The 18,051-nt window shown below is 43.5% G+C and overlaps 2 protein-coding genes across 2 annotated transcripts; both read left to right on the forward strand.

Moving 5' to 3' along the window:
• Nucleotides 1–987: 987 nt before the first annotated feature.
• On the forward strand, nt 988–5,313 carry LOC306829454 (uncharacterized protein; the record flags this gene model as incomplete). Its single annotated transcript, XM_079352495.1, has 7 exons — nt 988–1,016; nt 1,272–2,861; nt 3,027–3,230; nt 3,371–3,792; nt 3,930–4,183; nt 4,325–4,570; nt 4,698–5,313. The coding sequence occupies exons 2-7, from the start codon at nt 1,487–1,489 to the stop codon at nt 5,311–5,313; spliced, it is 3,117 nt and encodes a 1,038-aa protein (XP_079208621.1). The 5' UTR covers nt 988–1,016; nt 1,272–1,486.
• A 2,907-nt stretch (nt 5,314–8,220) lies between these two features.
• LOC306829455 (uncharacterized protein) lies at nt 8,221–9,865 on the forward strand (the record flags this gene model as incomplete). The annotated part of the gene is made up of 4 exons (XM_079352496.1): nt 8,221–8,232; nt 8,447–8,765; nt 8,872–9,093; nt 9,335–9,865. 4 exons carry the CDS (start codon nt 8,221–8,223, stop codon nt 9,835–9,837), a joined length of 1,056 nt encoding a protein of 351 aa, XP_079208622.1. The 3' UTR covers nt 9,838–9,865.
• Between the last annotated feature and the right edge of the window lie 8,186 nt (nt 9,866–18,051).

Below are 18,051 nucleotides of genomic sequence, written 5' to 3' on the forward strand. Positions count from 1 at the left end.
TTTATATTCTAGATGGAACCTCGCTTCAGGAGACGAGCTGATGGCAGTATTAACCTTACGGACACATTGGAAGCAATGAAAGTCAAAAATGCCAACAGAGGCCAGCAGTGGAGGCGACCCCTGTCCCCAGACGTAGTGCTGGACAAAGCCAGAAAAGCTTTAATCCAACACAGTGGCGATATCAGTAACCGAAAACACCTGCTTGGTTTCTTTGAAATTCAGTTTGGTGTCTTTCGTGGACAGACCTTTCGCTGGGTAGCTGAAAATGCCCTGGGGTATGCTGCTTACCTGGTGGCAGCTATGAACAGGGATCCCACAGGAGGCAGCAAAGACTCCCAGGAACATGCGAACAACAAAATGTGTTTCAGGGAATACATTGAGAGCTTTCCTTCTGGTAGAATTGCTGTTGCAATGAAGGAAGCACAATATGCTGGAAAAAAACCCCAACCAAGTGCCACCACCCAGCTCTGTCCCCCTACTCAGCCCCCTCCTTCCACACAGCATGTTGATACCATCCAGGTCTCTCCCTCCACTCAGCATGCCGCCACACAGAGCACTTCCACCACCCAGAACACTCCTCCAACTCAGCACGCTGCCACCCTTGCTCTTCGCTCCCTCTTGGTTGGGAAATTGCCCAATTCAAGAACATTATCCAAGACTGTGACGAGGCTGGTTTCCCCCCTCAAAGCAAAACCCTGTAAGCACACACTCATGTATAACACAGTTGTTATATATATTTTTATATTTATCCGTGTTGTTTATCATTTTTTTTACTTTTGTTGTTTGTTTTTTAGCTTTGACCCAGGCACACACACGGCCCTCACTGACCCTTGCTCAGCCAACAGCGTCGGTTGAGGGACGCACAGGGCCTTTACTCACCCTCGCCCCCCCGACTGTCTCTGTTCAGCAAGCCACAGAGCCCCCTCCCACCATCTCCCACATCTCTGTGTCTACTGAGCTGGATGACAGCACGCTGCTAGCAGAGGCAATACGCTTTGAAGAGGCCAATGTGACATGTAGGTTTATACTTTTATATACAAAATATTTTCTTTTACAGTTGTACTTCCTGATATTTGGTTCTGGCCAGCTTCACATCTTCATCTATTGATGTTAATTTATCTAATGTATCTTAAAAGTAGTATATGCTTTTGTACTTCATGTGACTTGCGTTTTACAAGTTCCTGCACAACATGTTCAATTTCCAAGAGATTATAAAGTAAAAAAAAGAGTTCAAATCAAATATATATGTTTGTTTCCCCCCCCCCCCCCAGCACGAGTCTGTATTCCAGCTGGCTGGACACGCGCCTTGCCAGAAGTGGACCAAAGGTGGATTTCGAAGGCTCTGTTCAAGTGGACAGCACAGGGGCATCCGGAGCTGGACTTTAGCAGAGTGGACAAACTTTGGTGGTATCCTCCACAGGTGCCACTGAAGACCAGTATTTCTCCTCCACTGGAGAATTACTTTGGCCGTCCCCTGCTTCTTTGGATGCCACGTAAGCTGTGGCAAGTCAAGTTAACTTGTCCACACCCAGACTGCCACAAAGATCTCCTCACATCTGCAGGCTTGCACCAGAAGATCAGGCAAGTTGTTGCGGTGGGTACGATTTATTTTGTGGCATCTGAGTACCTGTCCTGCCGAAGTTGCCACCGGAAGGTCATCAGCTGGAGCCACGGCATTGTGTCTCAGCTGGACATGGGCCACAGGGTGCAGTTCCCCTGCATTCTAACATCAAAACTGGCATGTGACTTCGAGGTAGCCAGTTTGATGCGTCAGCGAGGGCTGGGCAACAGCAGCAGTCAAATCCAGCACAAGCTGCAGGAACGACACACTGAGGTCTGGTTACAAAAGACGGTTCAGTACCTGACAGATTGCAAGGGGATTGCCAGAGCTGTCACATCTGGCCTGATCCTGCCTGTTTCATTTGCACCTGCACCACCTATGATTCCTGTCCCAAAACACCGTTGGCTGATGCAGGTGTATGCCCAGGATGTCTTGCAAAGGCTGGATGAGGTCAAGGCCACCATAACTTCCCAATATGGTCGGATCTTGAAAATGGATTCCACCAAGAAAGTCGCACGAAAGCTTGCAGGACACAGCTATGGCACAGCCACCTGGGCAACCAATGTTGGTAATGAGCATGGGCAGGTGATCATGTGTGTGCTTACTGCCAGTGAAGGTTTCGGTCTCGGGCCGATGATTGAAGGGCTCATCAGACGATACAGAGTGGCTGGGGTGGCTCCTCCCGAAGCTCTATATGTTGACCGGGACTGCTGTGGCAACACTCTTCTGAGAAGGATGTTTGAAGAGTGGGAGCAGATGACAATCCGGTTAGACATTTGGCACTTCATGCGGAGGATTGCTGTGGGCTGCACAACTGACTCACACCAGTTGTATGCCCCCTTCATGAGTCGCCTCAGCCACTGTATCTTTGCGTGGGATCAGGACGACCTGTCAGCTCTGAAGAAGGCCAAGAGGTCAGAGCTAGAAGCTGCCATGAGGCAACCATCTGAGGCTGATGTGCTGCGTTCTATCAACAGAAACGAGCTAGCCCTGCATTGTAAGAGAACCACCCGCGGCACCAAGGAGACACAGGCTCTGATTGAACGCCATATCCAGGCCTTCGATGGGGATGCTGGCCGTAACACTCTGGGAGTCCCACTCATCAACTCCGCCCGGATGAGCGAGATCTGGAAGTCCCAGAGAAAGCATGTGGCCTGCATCCAGGATCCTCCAGGAGTGCAGCTCTACCTGCAAACGGGAACTGTGATGAAAGGAGGACACCGTCTGCCAACCTTCCGCTGTGCCAGAGGTTCCACTTCCCTCGAGTCATTTCACCTGCATCTGAACAGATTCATCCCAGGTAAATATGTGTTAATAGAGACTTTATAAATGTAGGATTTAATTTCAATATAAATAAGTAAATGAACTGTGTTGCGATTAAATTAGTTGTAAGAAGAACAGCTTTTCGTTGATTTATAGGAAACGTTTGTATGGTCTGATTTTTTTATTTTTTACTTTACTTTAGGTACACTGGCAAGTGACACCTTCTACCAAGCGTATCTTGTGGATGGACTGTCAAGGTGGAATGAGGACCGGGCTGTGGCAGCAACAACGGATGAGCAGCATCCACGTTGCTACAATCATCTGCTCCGTCATGCTGTCAACACTCTTGCAGAGGAGGTTCTTGGCGAGAAGATCACCCCTTATGCTGGGCCGAGAAAGTACACTGGTATACAACTATTTGTTTATTTTTTGGGACAATTTCATTCAAGTTAAACAAATACAATGTTACCACTGAGCTGTTGAATAATGTCTTGGCATATTTTTTAATTGTTTGCCATTTATTTATTTTTGTAATCTATTTTAAAGGTGAGCTCATTGGACTCGAATACCTTTACCAGCAAACTGGTAAAGTCCTGCAGGATTACAAGGTGGCTATTGTGGAGTCAGAGTCTAATGACATTGATGTAACAACTGATGAAGGTTATGCTGAACCTGAGGAGTTTCAAGACATCACTGTCCCAACACTTGACTCAGAAATAGCACCTGCTGCCTCCTCGCGAGCATCATTGTCTGCAGCGTCTGTGCTCCCTCCATCAGCAACGCCTGCATCCAGCTCTGTGTCATCCTCCTCTATGGCCCCTCAATCTGCGGTGAAATCTTCTCAATCCACCACCATGTCGTCATCATGTGTGGTCCCTCCTCCAGTGGCATCGTTTATTGAAGGCCCAGTGGTCGAGCTACCAACAGAAAGGGATCTTCCAACATCTGAAGACTCCACTTCACATGATGTAATGTTAATTCATTGTGTCCTTTAACATGTCTGTGAACAAACTCTGGGATATGTTGGAAATGCTCAGGTATTTTCTATTGTCTTATTTTTTTCTGCTATTAATTTTTTTCTCAATTTTCAAAAAATTCATTCTAGGACTGTGTCGGCCGTGACAATATTCAGGGGTATGGAGCCGTGCAGGACTTGGCAGAGGTTTTGGTTGGCCTTAAAGAACATCGTCCTGCATTGACTGGAGAACAGAGCGCCCAGATCATCACCCTGTGGCAGGCGTTGGGGGATTATGACAAGAGGAAGACTGCTTACTCACCACGTCACCAAACCACCTTAAAGCAGGGACGATACAGGGCGACTAAAAAGATTGTGGCACCAGGTGTGGAGAGCACCAAAAGGTATCACGTCTAATTAAGCAAACTGAAATGTCAGGTCAACACAGACAGAAGGAAAATAGAATAACACAGATAGTAAGAATTAATAATAAGAATATATGAATAATCCTACATTAATATTGTGTATTTTGTTGTCATTTGCAGGAGTTTCTTTGGAGCTCACAGTCCTGCACAATGGCCTGACTGCAACAGAGTCGTGGAGGCCATCTTTACAAGGCTCTGTGCTTTCTACCCAAGCACTGTGCGCTGTGAAGGAGTGAGGGTGTCACGCTTTACAATGGTGTTACGTGCTTACAACAACATCAGAGAGTGCATCCTTAACAATGCTAAGGTTATGAGTGCCACCACCATCCAACTCCCAGTAGTGAATGCTGCAACACTCACACAATGGTGAGTAATTTAGCGAGAACTTTTGAGAACAATAAAACCTTATATCTTAACTTATCTTATGTGATGAAGTGCTATTGGATACATTTGATCAGCTGATAAAACTGACCTTTTTTTGTTTTGTCTTCAGGTACAGCAGGCGTTGTAGGTCACAGGAACAACATACTGTGATGCAAGGCATCCCAGCTCCAGACGCACCGATGGCAGCAACTAAAACGCTTCCTGCGGCTTTGCAGAAAGGAGCTGCTCTGCTATATAGTAGTTTGGCTGAGCCTCATTCTTTCATTCTTCCTCCTAACACTGCTGGGGAGGCAAAGCTGAAGAGAAGGCCACAACCTCAGACTATCTCCCAGGCTTCACAACCCCAACATCCTCTCTTTCCCCCATCCGTGCAGTGTTCTGCAGGACCCTCACAGATGATGCTCGTCACCATGCCACCATCATTCATGCCACCCTTCACTCAGACACAGACCTCAAATAAAGATATCCCATACACAACCCTGCAATACAGAAAGAGAAAGCAAGACAAAGAGCGCGCTGGACAAATGACAAGAAAATATGAGAAGAAGTCGGATGTCATCATATGCAAAAAGTGCAACAAGGACAGAAAGCCACAGTCACATCGCCAGTACTTTGGAAACTGGTTCTGCACAGAGTCTGAGACTCAATCTTACGAAGAATGGAGGGCTGAGCTGGCAAAACATGGATATGGGAAGAAACAAAAGCCAAGCAATGAAAACCCTTGAGTTTCTTAAGTCTGTCTACTTACTCTACTCCAGTGTGTAGCTGTGAACCTGAATACCAGGAGTACAGTTGGAAAACTGGAAAAGGCTGGCTACATGCGGTTCATGTTTGCTGTGTCATATGCCATTATTGTTTTTATTATTATTCTATTTTTTTTTCTATTTTTTTATGCAACACTTGATTGTTCTTGTAATCACTGTGTTGTTTATTAATGTTTTTCATAAAATGTCAAATTGAACAAACAAACATTTCTGTCTTCATTTCTTCTTTATCCTCTTTAGATAAATGAAACAAATCTAAATGTGTCTTTTTCTTTTCTTTTTATTGCCCATAAGATATAACACACAGGCACTCATAGGCTATATAAATATCTATAGTCATCTACATACATGCTTTTGAATACTAGTCAGTTTCTCTTGAGGGTAATAATCCTTAATATTAAAATAAGGGTTATTGATGCCAAATGTTGTGGGGAATTTAATATAGGCTTATACATTTTGCAAAAATACTAAAATTATGGTTAAAACACGATTTGATAATCTTGCAAACTACAAATAATATTTAAAGGGGATTAAGGAAAACGTTTGATTTGGTATGCAAGCCAATCTGCCACCTGCTGTCCGAATAATGCCACAACAGGACAAAACCAGCCAAATAAACGAGTTCTTATCGTTGTTTATAACTGTGTATAGTGACATTAGGCAAAGATTAATTGCACACGGGTTTATATATTTGATTTGGAAATATTAATATACAATGTTTATGATGTGGGAATCCCAACGAGTTCATCATGAACAGGATTCGATCCACTGATCTCAGCGTCATTTCAACCGATTTCTTGTTGTTTACCTCGACCAATGCGCGCTGGCCTTAGCTCAGTCGGTAGAGCATGAGACTCTTAATCTCAGGGTCGTGGGTTCGAGCCCCACATTGGGCGCAAGCTTTACCCTTTGGTATATACAGTAGCCTTGTGACACGCCTTCCAATTGTCAACGTTGGCACACATGTCTCAAAGTATGTGTCCTCTCATCATTAACTCAAGCGTCTCTAAATTTGCTGGAAAAATTGATGAGAAATTCATGATGAAATAGCCGTGTTTGCTCAGTTGGCAGGTCATGACAGTCTAAATCTCAGGCTTGTACTTTGGAGCAAGCGTTGTCCTCTTGAATCAGAATTGTGACAGGCCTTCCCAATGTCCACTTTTTCACACACGTCTTGAAGTACTTTTCTGCTCATCATTTACTCAAGAGTTTTGAGGTTTGGTGGAAAAATTGATGTGAAATTTAAGAAAATGTAGCCCGGTTAGCTCAGTCGGTAGAGCATGAGACTCTTAATCTCAGGGTCGTGGGTTCGAGCCCCACATTGGGCGCAAGCTTTACCCTTTGGTATATACAGTAGCCTTTTGACACGCCATCCAGTTTTCAACGTTGGCACACATGTCTCAAAGTATGTGTCCTCTCATCATTAATCATGAATCTCTAACTTTGCTGAGAAATTCATGATGAAATAGCCGTGTTAGCTCAGTTGGCAGGTCATGACAGTCTAAATCTCAGGGTTGTAGTTTGGAGCAAGCGTTGTCCTCCTAAATCAGAATTGTGACAGGCCCTCCCAGTGTCCACTTTTTCACACATGTCTTGAAGTACTTTTCTGCTCACCATTAACTGAAGAGTTTTGAGGTTTGGAGGAAAAATTGATGTGAAATTCAAGAAAATGTAGCCCGGTTGGCGTTCCCCGTCACCTGTCGGTCGAGGTGATTCTTGGTAGTGGCAACCAATCACTTCCCCGTTTGCCACCAAGAATCTACCAGAATTCTACCACAATGTGGCCAATCAGCGCTCGTATCGCTACCAACATTCACACCGATGTCCCGCCCACTCGGATTTCCCCGCCTTATAGTTGCTTAGTAACGCCAGCGCCGGCCTCAGTTCCGATCGGAATCAACGGATGAGACAGAGTTCTTCACGTTCGACTTTTGAAAGATTTTGAAAGAACTGGTAAGTAAACTTTTGTTAAAATAAATATATACACCAAATTACTAGCCCGGCCCAAGGCTACTGTTCGTGTAATGTGGCTATGAGCATAGCATTACAAGGCGATCGTGACTGAATATAATCGGTGTAAAAAAACAGGCATATAGGAAAAAAATACAATTTTGCAAGCTGTGGAAGTGGTGTTTGGGTCGAATTAACCCGTTTTGTATTTTTAATTACCGTAAAACAATACAATAACAAGTGTTTTCCACCTGAAACTTCATGGCCTTACATTATTTTCATTAAAAAAGAAATACAAGAATGATGAAACGAAGGACCATTTCATTGTTAAATGTGAAAACAATTTTAAAAAAAGTGTATATATATATATATGTGTGTGTGTGTGTGTGTATGTATGTATGTATGAGCCTCAGAACAGTGTTAATTGGGCCTGTGCAGAACAGTCAATGCAATACAATAAGGTGAAAACAGGCACACCTAAAGGGATTGCCATTAAAGTGTCCACCCATTCAAAATGCAAATATAAAGTGATGGCAGATAAGCATTCAGTGTCCAAAACAATAAGGTGCAAACAGTCCTATTTAAGGTGATTGTCATGTGAGTGAGTCAGGTGAGTGTCCAACTAGAGGCTGACTCTTAGGGCAGCAGTGCAGATGAGAAGTGAGAAAAAAGAAAGATGAGTCACTTTGTGGCATTCCACAGCTGTGTTTTAAACATCTGTTTCTCTGTTTTATATATGTTGTCCTTTTATATTCTAGATGGAACCTCGCTTCAGGAGACGAGCTGATGGCAGTATTAAACTTACAGACACATTGGAAGCAACGAAAGTCAAAAATACCAACAGAGGCCAGCAGTGGATGCGACCCCTGTCCCCAGACGTAGTGCTGGACAAAGCCAGAAAAGCTTTAATCCAACACAATGGCGATATCAGTAACCGAAAACACCTGCTTGGTTTCTTTGAAATTCAGTTTTGTGTCTTTCGTGGACAGACCTTTCGCTGGGTAGCTGAAAATGCCCTGGGGTATGCTGCTTACCTGGTGGCAGCTATGAACAGGGATCCCACAGGAGGCAGCAAAGACTCCCAGGAACATGCGAACAACAAAATGTGTTTCAGGGAATACATTGAGTGCTTTCCTTCTGGCAGAATTGCTGTTGCAATGAAGGAAGCACAATATGCTGGAAAAAACCCCAACCAAGTGCCACCACCCAGCTCTGTACCCCTACTCAGCCCCCTCCTTCCACACAGCACGTTGATACCATCCAGGTCTGTCCCTCCACCCTGGACCCTCCCTCCACTCAGCATGCTGCCGCTACGCAGAGCACTTCCACCACCCAGAACACTCCTCCAACTCAGCACGCTGCCACCCTTGCTCTTTGCTCCCTCTTGGTTGGGAAATTGCCCAATTCAAAACAATTATCCAAGACTGTGACGAGGCTGGTTTCCCCCCTCAAAGCAAAACCCTGTAAGCACACACTCATGTATAACACAGTTGTTATATATATTTTTACATTTATCCGTGTTGTTTATCATTTTTTCCACTTTTTTTTTTGTTGTTGTTTGTTTTTTAGCTTTGACCCAGGCACACACACGGCCCTCACTGACCCTTGCTCGGCCAACAGCGTCGGTTGAGGGATGCACAGGGCCTTTACTCACCCTCTCCCCCCCGACTGTCTCTGTTCAGCAAGCCACAGAGCCCCCTCCCACCATCTCCCACATCTCTGTGTCTACTGAGCTGGATGACAGCACGCTGCTGGCAGAGGCAATACGCTTTGAAGAGGCCAATGTGACATGTAGGTTTATACTTTTATATACAAAATATTTTCTTTTGCAGTTGTACTTCCTGATATTTGGTTCTGGCCAGCTTCACATCTTCATCTACTAATGTTAATTTATCTAATGTATCTTAAAAGTAGTATATGCTTTTGTACTTCATGTGACTTGCATTTTACAAGTTCCTGCACAACAATTTCCAAGAGATTATAGTAAAAAAAAGAGTTCAAATCAAATATATATGTTTTTTTTCCCCCCCAGCACGAGTCTGTATTCCAGCTGGCTGGACACACACCTTGCCAGAAGTGGACCAAAGGTGGATTTCGAAGGCTCTCTTCAAGTGGACAGCACAGGGGCATCCGGAGCTGGACTTTAGCAGAGTGGACAAACTTTGGTGGTATCCTCCACAGGTGCCACTGAAGACCAGTATTTCTCCTCCACTGGAGAATTACTTTGGCCGTCCCCTGCTTCTTTGGATGCCACGTAAGCTGTGGCAAGTCAAGTTAACCTGTCCACACCCAGACTGCCACAAAGATCTTCTCACATCTGCAGGCTTGCACCAGAAGATCAGGCAAGTTGTCGCGGTGGGTATGATTTACTTTGTGGCATCTGAGTACCTGTCCTGCCGAAGTTGCCACTGGAAGGTCATCAGCTGGAGCCATGGCATTGTGTCTCAGCTGGACATGGGCCACAGGGTGCAGTTCCCCTGCATTCTAACATCAAAACTGGCATGTGACATCGAGGTAGCCAGTTTGATGCGTTAGCGAGGGCTGGGCAACAGCAGCAGTCAAATCCAGCACAAGCTGCAGAAACGACACACTGAGGTCTGGTTACAAAAGACGGTTCAGTACCTGACAGATTGCAAGGGGATTGCCAGAGCTGTCACATCTGGCCTGATCCTACCTGTTTCATTTGCACCTGCACCACCTATGATTCCTGTCCCAAAACACCGTTGGCTGATGCAGGTGTATGCCCAGGATGTCTTGCAAAGGCTGGATGAGGTCAAGGCCACCATAACTTCCCAATATGGTCGGATCTTGAAAATGGATTCCACCAAGAAAGTAGCACGAAAGCTTGCAGGACACAGCTATGGCACAGCCACCTGGGCAACCAATGTTGGTAATGAGCATGGGCAGGTGATCATGTGTGTGCTGACTGCCAGTGGAGGCTTCGGTCTCGGGCCAATGATTGAAGGGCTCATCAGACGATACAGAGTGGCTGGGGTGGCTCCTCCTGAAGCTCTCTATGTTGACCGGGACTGCTGTGGCAACACTCTTCTGAGGAGGATGTTTGAAGAGTGGTAGCAGATGACAATCCGGTTAGACATTTGGCACTTCATGCGGAGGATTGCTGTGGGCTGCACAACTGACTCACACCAGTTGTATGCCCCCTTCATGAGTCGCCTCAGCCACTGTATTTTTTTTTGTATCTTTGCGTGGGATCAGGACGACCTGTCGGCTCTGAAGAAGGCCAAGAGGTCAGAGCTAGAAGCTGCCATGAGGCAACCATCTGAGGCTGATGTGCTGCGTTCTATCAACAGAAACGAGCTAGCCCTGCATTGTAAGAGAACCACCCGCGGCACCAAGGAGACACAGGCTCTGATTGAACGCCATATCCAGGCCTTCGATGGGGATGCTGGCCGTAACACTCTGGGAGTCCCACTCATCAACTCTGCCCGGATGAGCGAGATCTGGAAGTCCCAGCGAAAGCATGTGGCCTGCATCCAGGATCCTCCAGGAGTGCAGCTCTACCTGCAAACGGGAACTGTGATGAAAGGAGGACACCGTCTGCCAACCTTCCGCTGTGCCAGAGGTTCCACTTCCCTCGAGTCATTTCACCTGCATCTTAACAGATTCATCCCAGGTAAATATGTGTTAATTGAGACTTTATAAAAATAGGATTTATTTTCAATATAAATAAGTAAATGAACTGTGTTGTGATTAAATTAGTTGTAAGAAGAACAGCTTTTCATTGATTTATAGGAAACGTTTGTATGGTCTGATTTTTTTATTTTTTACTTTACTTTAGGTACACTGGCAAGTGACACCTTCTACCAAGCGTATCTTGTGGATGGACTGTCAAGGTGGAATGAGGACCGGGCTGTGGCAGCAACAACGGATGAGCAGCATCCACGTTGCTACAATCATCTGCTCTGTCATGCTGTCAACACTCTTGCAGAGGACGTTCTTGGCGAGAAGATCACCCCTTATGTTGGGCCGAGAAAGTACACTGGTATACAACTATTTGTTTATTTTTGGGACAATTTCATTCAAGTTAAACAAATACAATGTTACCACTGAGCTGTTAAATAATGTCTTGGCATATTTTTTAATTGTTTGCCTTTGATTTATTTATTTTTGTAATCTATTTTAAAGGTGAGCTCATTGGACTCGAATACCTTTACCAGCAAACTGGTGAAGTCCTGCAGGATTACAAGGTGGCTATTGTGGAGTCAGAGTCTACTGATATTGATGTAACAACTGATGAAGGTTATGCTGAACCTGAGGAGTTTCAAGACATCACTGTCCCAGCATTTGACTCTGAAATAGCACCTGCTACCTCCTCACGAGCATCATTGTCTGCAGCGTCTGTGCTCCCTCCATCTCCATTAGCAACGCCTGCATCCAGCTCCGTGTCATCCTCCTCTATGGCCCCTCAATCTGCGGTGAAATCTTCTCAATCCACCACCATGTCGTCATCATTTGTTGTCCCTCCTCCAGTGGCATCGTTTATTGAGGGGCCCTGTGGTCGAGCTACCAACAGAAAGGGATCTTCCAACATCTGAAGACTCCACTTCACATGATGTAATGTTAATTCATTGTGTCCTTTTTCTGCTATTAAAACTTCTAAAAAAAATTTCATTCTAGGACTGTGTCGGCCGTGACAATATTGAAGGGTATGGAGCCGTGCAGGACTTGGCAGAGGTTTTGGTTGGCCTTAAAGAACATCGTCCTGCGTTGACTGGAGAACAGAGTGCCCAGATCATCACCCTGTGGCAGGCGTTGAGGGATTATGACAAGAGGAAGACTGCTTACTCACCACGTCACCAAACCACCTTAAAGCAGGGACGATACAGGGCGACTAAAAAGATTGTGGCACCAGGTGTGGAGAGCACCAAAAGGTATCATGTCTAATTAAGCAAACTGAAATGTCAGGTCAACACAGACAGAAGGAAAATAGAATAACACAGATAGTAAGAATTAATAATAAGAATATATGAATAATCCTACATTAATATTGTGTATTTTGTTGTCATTTGCAGGAGTTTCTTTGGAGCTCACAGTCCTGCACAATGGCCTGACTGCAACAGAGTCGTGGAGGCCATCTTTACAAGGCTCTGTGCTTACTACCCAAGCACTGTGCGCTGTGAAGGAGCGAGGGTGTCACGCTTTACAATGGTGTTACGTGCTTACAACAACATCAGAGAGTGCATCCTTAACAATGCTAAGGTTATGAGTGCCACCACCATCCAACTCCCAGTAGTGAATGCTGCAACACTCACACAATGGTGAGTAATTTAGCATGTTTCAGTTCAATCAGGAGAGACAGATGGGTGAAATGAAATTTTGCATGTAATGGGTCTCCAACTAGCCATGATGATGGTGGAGAAGGGGGCACACAACAGCAACATGAATGTACTAAAGGCAAAACAAAACATGATTAAAAAGACAGCAGAAAGATGATAGGCTAACATTGAAGACTTCTGATCTCTATTTATATTCTCTACTTATTTACCTCTACTTCTAAAACTCTTGTAATTGCAGCAAAGAGTCCAATACAAATGTTCCTTTGAGAACAATAAAACCTTATATCTTAACTTATCTTATGTGATGAAGTGCTATTGGAGGATACATTTGATCAGCTGATAAAACTGAAGTTTTTTTTTGTTTTCTTTTGTTTTGTCTTCAGGTACAGCAGGCGTTGTAGGTCACAGGAACAACAAACTGTGATGCAAGGCATCCCAGCTCCAGACGCACCGATGGCAGCAACTGAAACGCTTCCTGCGGCTTTGCACACTCAAAAAAATAACTCGTTGGCTGAACATAATAAAATTATGGAAAGGTTTTCCACCCAAGTAAAATGCTTTCAATTTGCGAGAAACAATTGTGTCGAGTGCCCTAAATGTAAATATGTTGGGTCAACATGATGTAATTGCGTTACTATTACTTAATTACCAGGGTTCAGTGACACTAGATTTGTAAGGGTAAATGTAACCTAGTGACGTAATTTTCTTGGGTAATTTAAACTTGAATGATATAATTATGAGTTACTTAATTTAATAAGGTAGTTACAACTACTTTTAAAAATAGTACAGTTACAAAACATGGTGGATAGTGGCCCTTGAGGACCAGGGTTGGGCACCCCTGGTCTGCAACATACATCCCTATACACCAGGGGTGGCCAACCCTGGTCCTCAAGGGCCACTATCCACCATGTTTTAGATGTCTCCCTCTTCCAACACACCTGATTCAAATGATCAGGATCGTTATCAGGCTTCTGCAGAGCTTGATGATGAGCTGATCATTTGAATCAGGTGTGTTGGAAGAGGGAGACATCTAAAACATGCAGTTTAGTGGCCCTCGAGGACCAGGGTAGGCACCCCTGCTATACACGTACAGATTTTAAGTGTAAACCATTTAACAATTTAAACAACATTAAGCGTCTGCATTTAGAGTTTTCTGATTACCAAAAAAAACAAATCAAAGCTGGTTACAAAGTTAGATACAGAATATGGTCCTGATAACTGAATGCAAAGAAAAATGTTTGACAAACTGAAAAATCATCACCATGCATCCTTAAATTATAAGTGTCAAAGTAGTTTTGTTTTGAAAAGAACACTTGTTTTTACCTTATCTTTTTTTTAAAGAAACATTTCAAAACATCATATTTTCTAACCCCAAAATAGCAACAGTTAGTAAGTAAGTTAGTAGTAAGTATTAAAACGTATCAGCACAGCTTGTTTGCTTTTTTAAAAGCAAATACTCAAACTGAGTACTGCTTCAAATGCCTTCCCATAACAGTAACCCCCACCTGTAGTTTACTTTATTGAGCATGTCTAACGCGCAAGTCGAGTTTTCAGTGCTTGATTTTTTTTTGACAGTCTGTTTTCATCAAGCTCCATGATGATTTTCTGCAAAGCTTCGAAGGTGTATCTCAGCTCAGGAGGGTAGCTGAGGTTAAGAGCGTATGCAAGAGCAAACAACATCACGATGGCAAGTGGAACATTTCCCAACTCATCCAGGACTTGCACACCTTCCAGAACAATACCTACATTTTCAGGATCATCATCTGGCTCTGCACCTTCTTTACGAATCACAAAGATTCCAAACGTCGTCTCCATCATTGCGGCTTCACTCCTTTCACCATCTGTGTTCTTCAGAAACAGGGCGTGCACAGAGTATATATATTAAGATATGTTATTCCAGTCCTATATTTTACTCGCATATAAATGTATCACATACTTCGAGTAAAACAGCTATAATTTATTCAATTTTATGTCAAAAATTCTATAATTACTTTGTCTATATGTAAGTACATAACTGGTTTGTTTATAGATGTAAGAATAAGAACAGGAAAATAAAAACTAAGTTACATACCACGTATTCCTTCACAAGGTTCTCAGGCTCTTCATTCAGGTACACACAGGGCTTTGATGATGCACTCTCTCCCGACATCAATGGCGTCGGTCTGAGTATGTAAGCCAGACAAGAACAACGATAAGGAAAAACCATTTTAATTAACAGGTGGAGAAGATTTCACAAACATAATGCAACTCTTGATTTACATTTTTTTATGATATGTGAACTTACAATAGCCACGGGTGCATCAGTTTTAAGTCCAAGCAAGACATTTAATCATAGAAATGTCAAATAAACGCATGTGGTCCCAGGAAACAGTAACTACAACACTAACGTCAGTGGACAATGTCTAACCTGCTAACGGTGCTTACACTAATGGTAGCAAACGTTCGCTCCTCGTCTACCAAGCGAACGACATCAGACTGTGAAGAGCTTCGCAGCGAAAGAAACTGTCGTATTTACACTCTCAAAGAAACCTGGCTGCACCACGAGTACTGTGGTCCAGCTCGAGTAGCTAATGCTAATGCTACCCGCGCTAATAGAGAAACTCCGCAAATTCGTCGACGCTAGCTTGCTAGCTAGCTAGCTAACCCTAATAAAACACTCGGTAACGGTAACTCGGTAACGACAAAAAACATCCAAAATGCAAAAGATGACAATAACTAACTGTTGATAACATTTCTGCACCCGTATTGTTTTCTGTTCGATGGATGATAAAGGATTAAACTTACCGTCTCCCTCACGTGCTGTTCCCTCTCAAAATGTCAGCTCCTCTTTGCCAGGGACACGCCTTTGACCTTGGCCTTTGGTTGATATAAAACAATGAGGGGCATGTCTAATTAGGGATTTGCACATTACTGCCCCCGTCTGGTCTGGAGTTGTAAGCAGACGTGATTTGCAATCTTAACCCATTAGAATTATGTTGTGTTAACATAAATGAGTCTAGTAAATTTTAAGTTGCTGCATGTTATGCTAAAACTACATGATTTAAAAGTGTTCAACCACAAAGCATGATTTTATATAGTAGAAGCTACGTGTTAGACTTACATGGCTGTAACAGACACCCATGTTGGTTTTTTTGAGTGCAGAAAGGAGCTGCTCTGCTATCTAATAGTTTGGCTGAACCTCATTCTTTCATTCTTCCTCCTAACACTGCTGGGGAGGCAAAGCTAAAGAGAAGGCCACAACCTCAGACTATCTCCCAGGCTTCACAACCCCAAAATCCTCTCTTTCCCCCATCTGTGCAGTGTTCTGCAGGACCCTCACAGATGATGTTCATCACCATCATTCATGCCACCCTTCACTCAGACACAGACCTTGAGTAAAGATCTTCCATATACAACCCTGCAATACAGAAAGAGAAAGCAAGACAAAGAGCGCGCTGGACAAATGACGAGAAAATATGAAAAGAAGTCGGATGTCATCATTTGCAAAAAGTGCAACAAGGACAGAAAGCCACAGTCACATCGCCAGTACTTTGGAAACTGGTTCTGCACAGAGTCTGAGACTCAATCTTATGAAGAATGGAGGGCTGTGCTGGCAAAACATGGATATGGGAAGAAAAAAAAGCCAAGCAATGACAACCCTTGAGTTTCTTAAGTCTGTGATTTATTAAGGATCACTCCACATTAGGACTTAATCAAAATGACTGACAGAGAAACATCTAAAAAGACTTCTCATGTTTAAAGGAAGAATTTTATTGTGGTAGATCTGCCCTATTTTCCCTGTCCTCTACTTACTCTACTCCAGTGTGTAGCAGGCCGGCGCGTAGCTGTGAACCTGAATACCAGGAGTACAGTTGGAAAACTGGAAAAGGCTGGCAACATGCGGTTCATGTTTGCTGTGTCATATGCCATAATTGTTTTTATTATTATTCTATTTATTTGTCTATTTTTTATGCAACACTTGATTGTCCTTGTAATCACTGTGTTGTTTATTAATGTTTTTCATAAAATGTAAAATTGAACAAACATTTCTTCTTTATCCTCTTTAGATAAATGAAACAAATCTAAATGTGGCTTTTTCTTTTCTTTTTATTGCCCATAAGATATAACACACAGACACTCATAGGCTATATAAATATCTATAGTCATCTACATACATGCTTTTGAATATTTGTCAGTTTCTCTTGGGGGTAATAATCCTTAATATTAAAATAAGGGTTATTGATGCCAAATGTTTTGGGGCATTTAATATAGGCTTATACATTTTGCAAAGTATTAAAATTATGGTTAAAAACACGATTTGATAATCTTGCAAACTATAAATAATATTAAAAGGGGATTAATGAAAACATTTTATTTGGTATGCAAGCCAATCTGCCACCTGCTGTCCGAATAATGCATCAACAGGACAAAACCAGCCAAATAAACGAGTTCTTATCGTTGTTTATAACTGTGTATGGTGACATTAGGCAATGATTAATTGCACACGGGTTTATATATTTGATTTGGAAATATTAATATACAATGTTTATGATATGAGAATCCCAACAAGTTCATCACGAACAGGATTCGATCTACTGATCTCAGCATCATTTCCCGGATTTTCTTGTTGTTTACCTCAACAAACATGCGCCGGCCTTGGCGCAGTCGGTAGAGCATGAGACTCTTAATCTCAGGCTTGTGGTTCGGAGCCCCACATTGGGCACAAGCTTTTTCCTTTTATACCGGCCTTGTGACAGGCCTTCCCAATGTCCACTTTTTCACACGTCTTGAAGTAATTTTCTGCTCATCATTAACTCAAGAGTTTTGAGGTTTGGTGGAAAAATTGATGTGAAATCCAAGAAAATGTAGCCCGGTTAGCTCAGTCGGTAGAGCATGAGACTCTTAATCTCAGGGTCGTGTGTTCGAGCCCCACATTGGGCGCAAGCTTTACCCTTTGGTATATACAGTAGCCTTGTGACACGCCTTCCAGTTGTCAATGTTGGCACACATGTCTCAAAGTATGTGTGCACTCATTAACTCAAGAATCTCTAAGTTTGCTGAGAATTTCATGATGAAATAGCCGTGTTAGCTCAGCTGGCAGGTCATGACAGTCTAAGGGTCTTTTTCAAACCGTCCACTACACCCTCGCCCTACCCACTACCCCTCTGTTTGCACGTCCACGCGGAGGGCCCGCCATATTAAGTCCGTCTCAAACCACTTAGCGGGGAGTGGTAGTGGGCCATAAAACCCTCCGCCAGCGAGTCTGCACCGATGCCCACTTGATGATCACGTGTAACGCCTATTGCGTCCGCTAGTCACGGAAGGAGTGACCTGTACAAAAGTAAGTTCCGTGTGTTTGAACAAACCAAAACACTGCTCCAACTAAGATGGACATTTAATATGATCATACAGACGTGAACAACTTCACCTGTTTATTGTTTTAAAGGATCAAATAAAAGCCTCCTCTTCTTTA

The sequence above is a fragment of the Symphodus melops genome (assembly GCF_947650265.1).
Source record: "Symphodus melops genome assembly, chromosome: 9".
Lineage (NCBI taxonomy): Eukaryota > Metazoa > Chordata > Actinopteri > Labriformes > Labridae > Symphodus > Symphodus melops.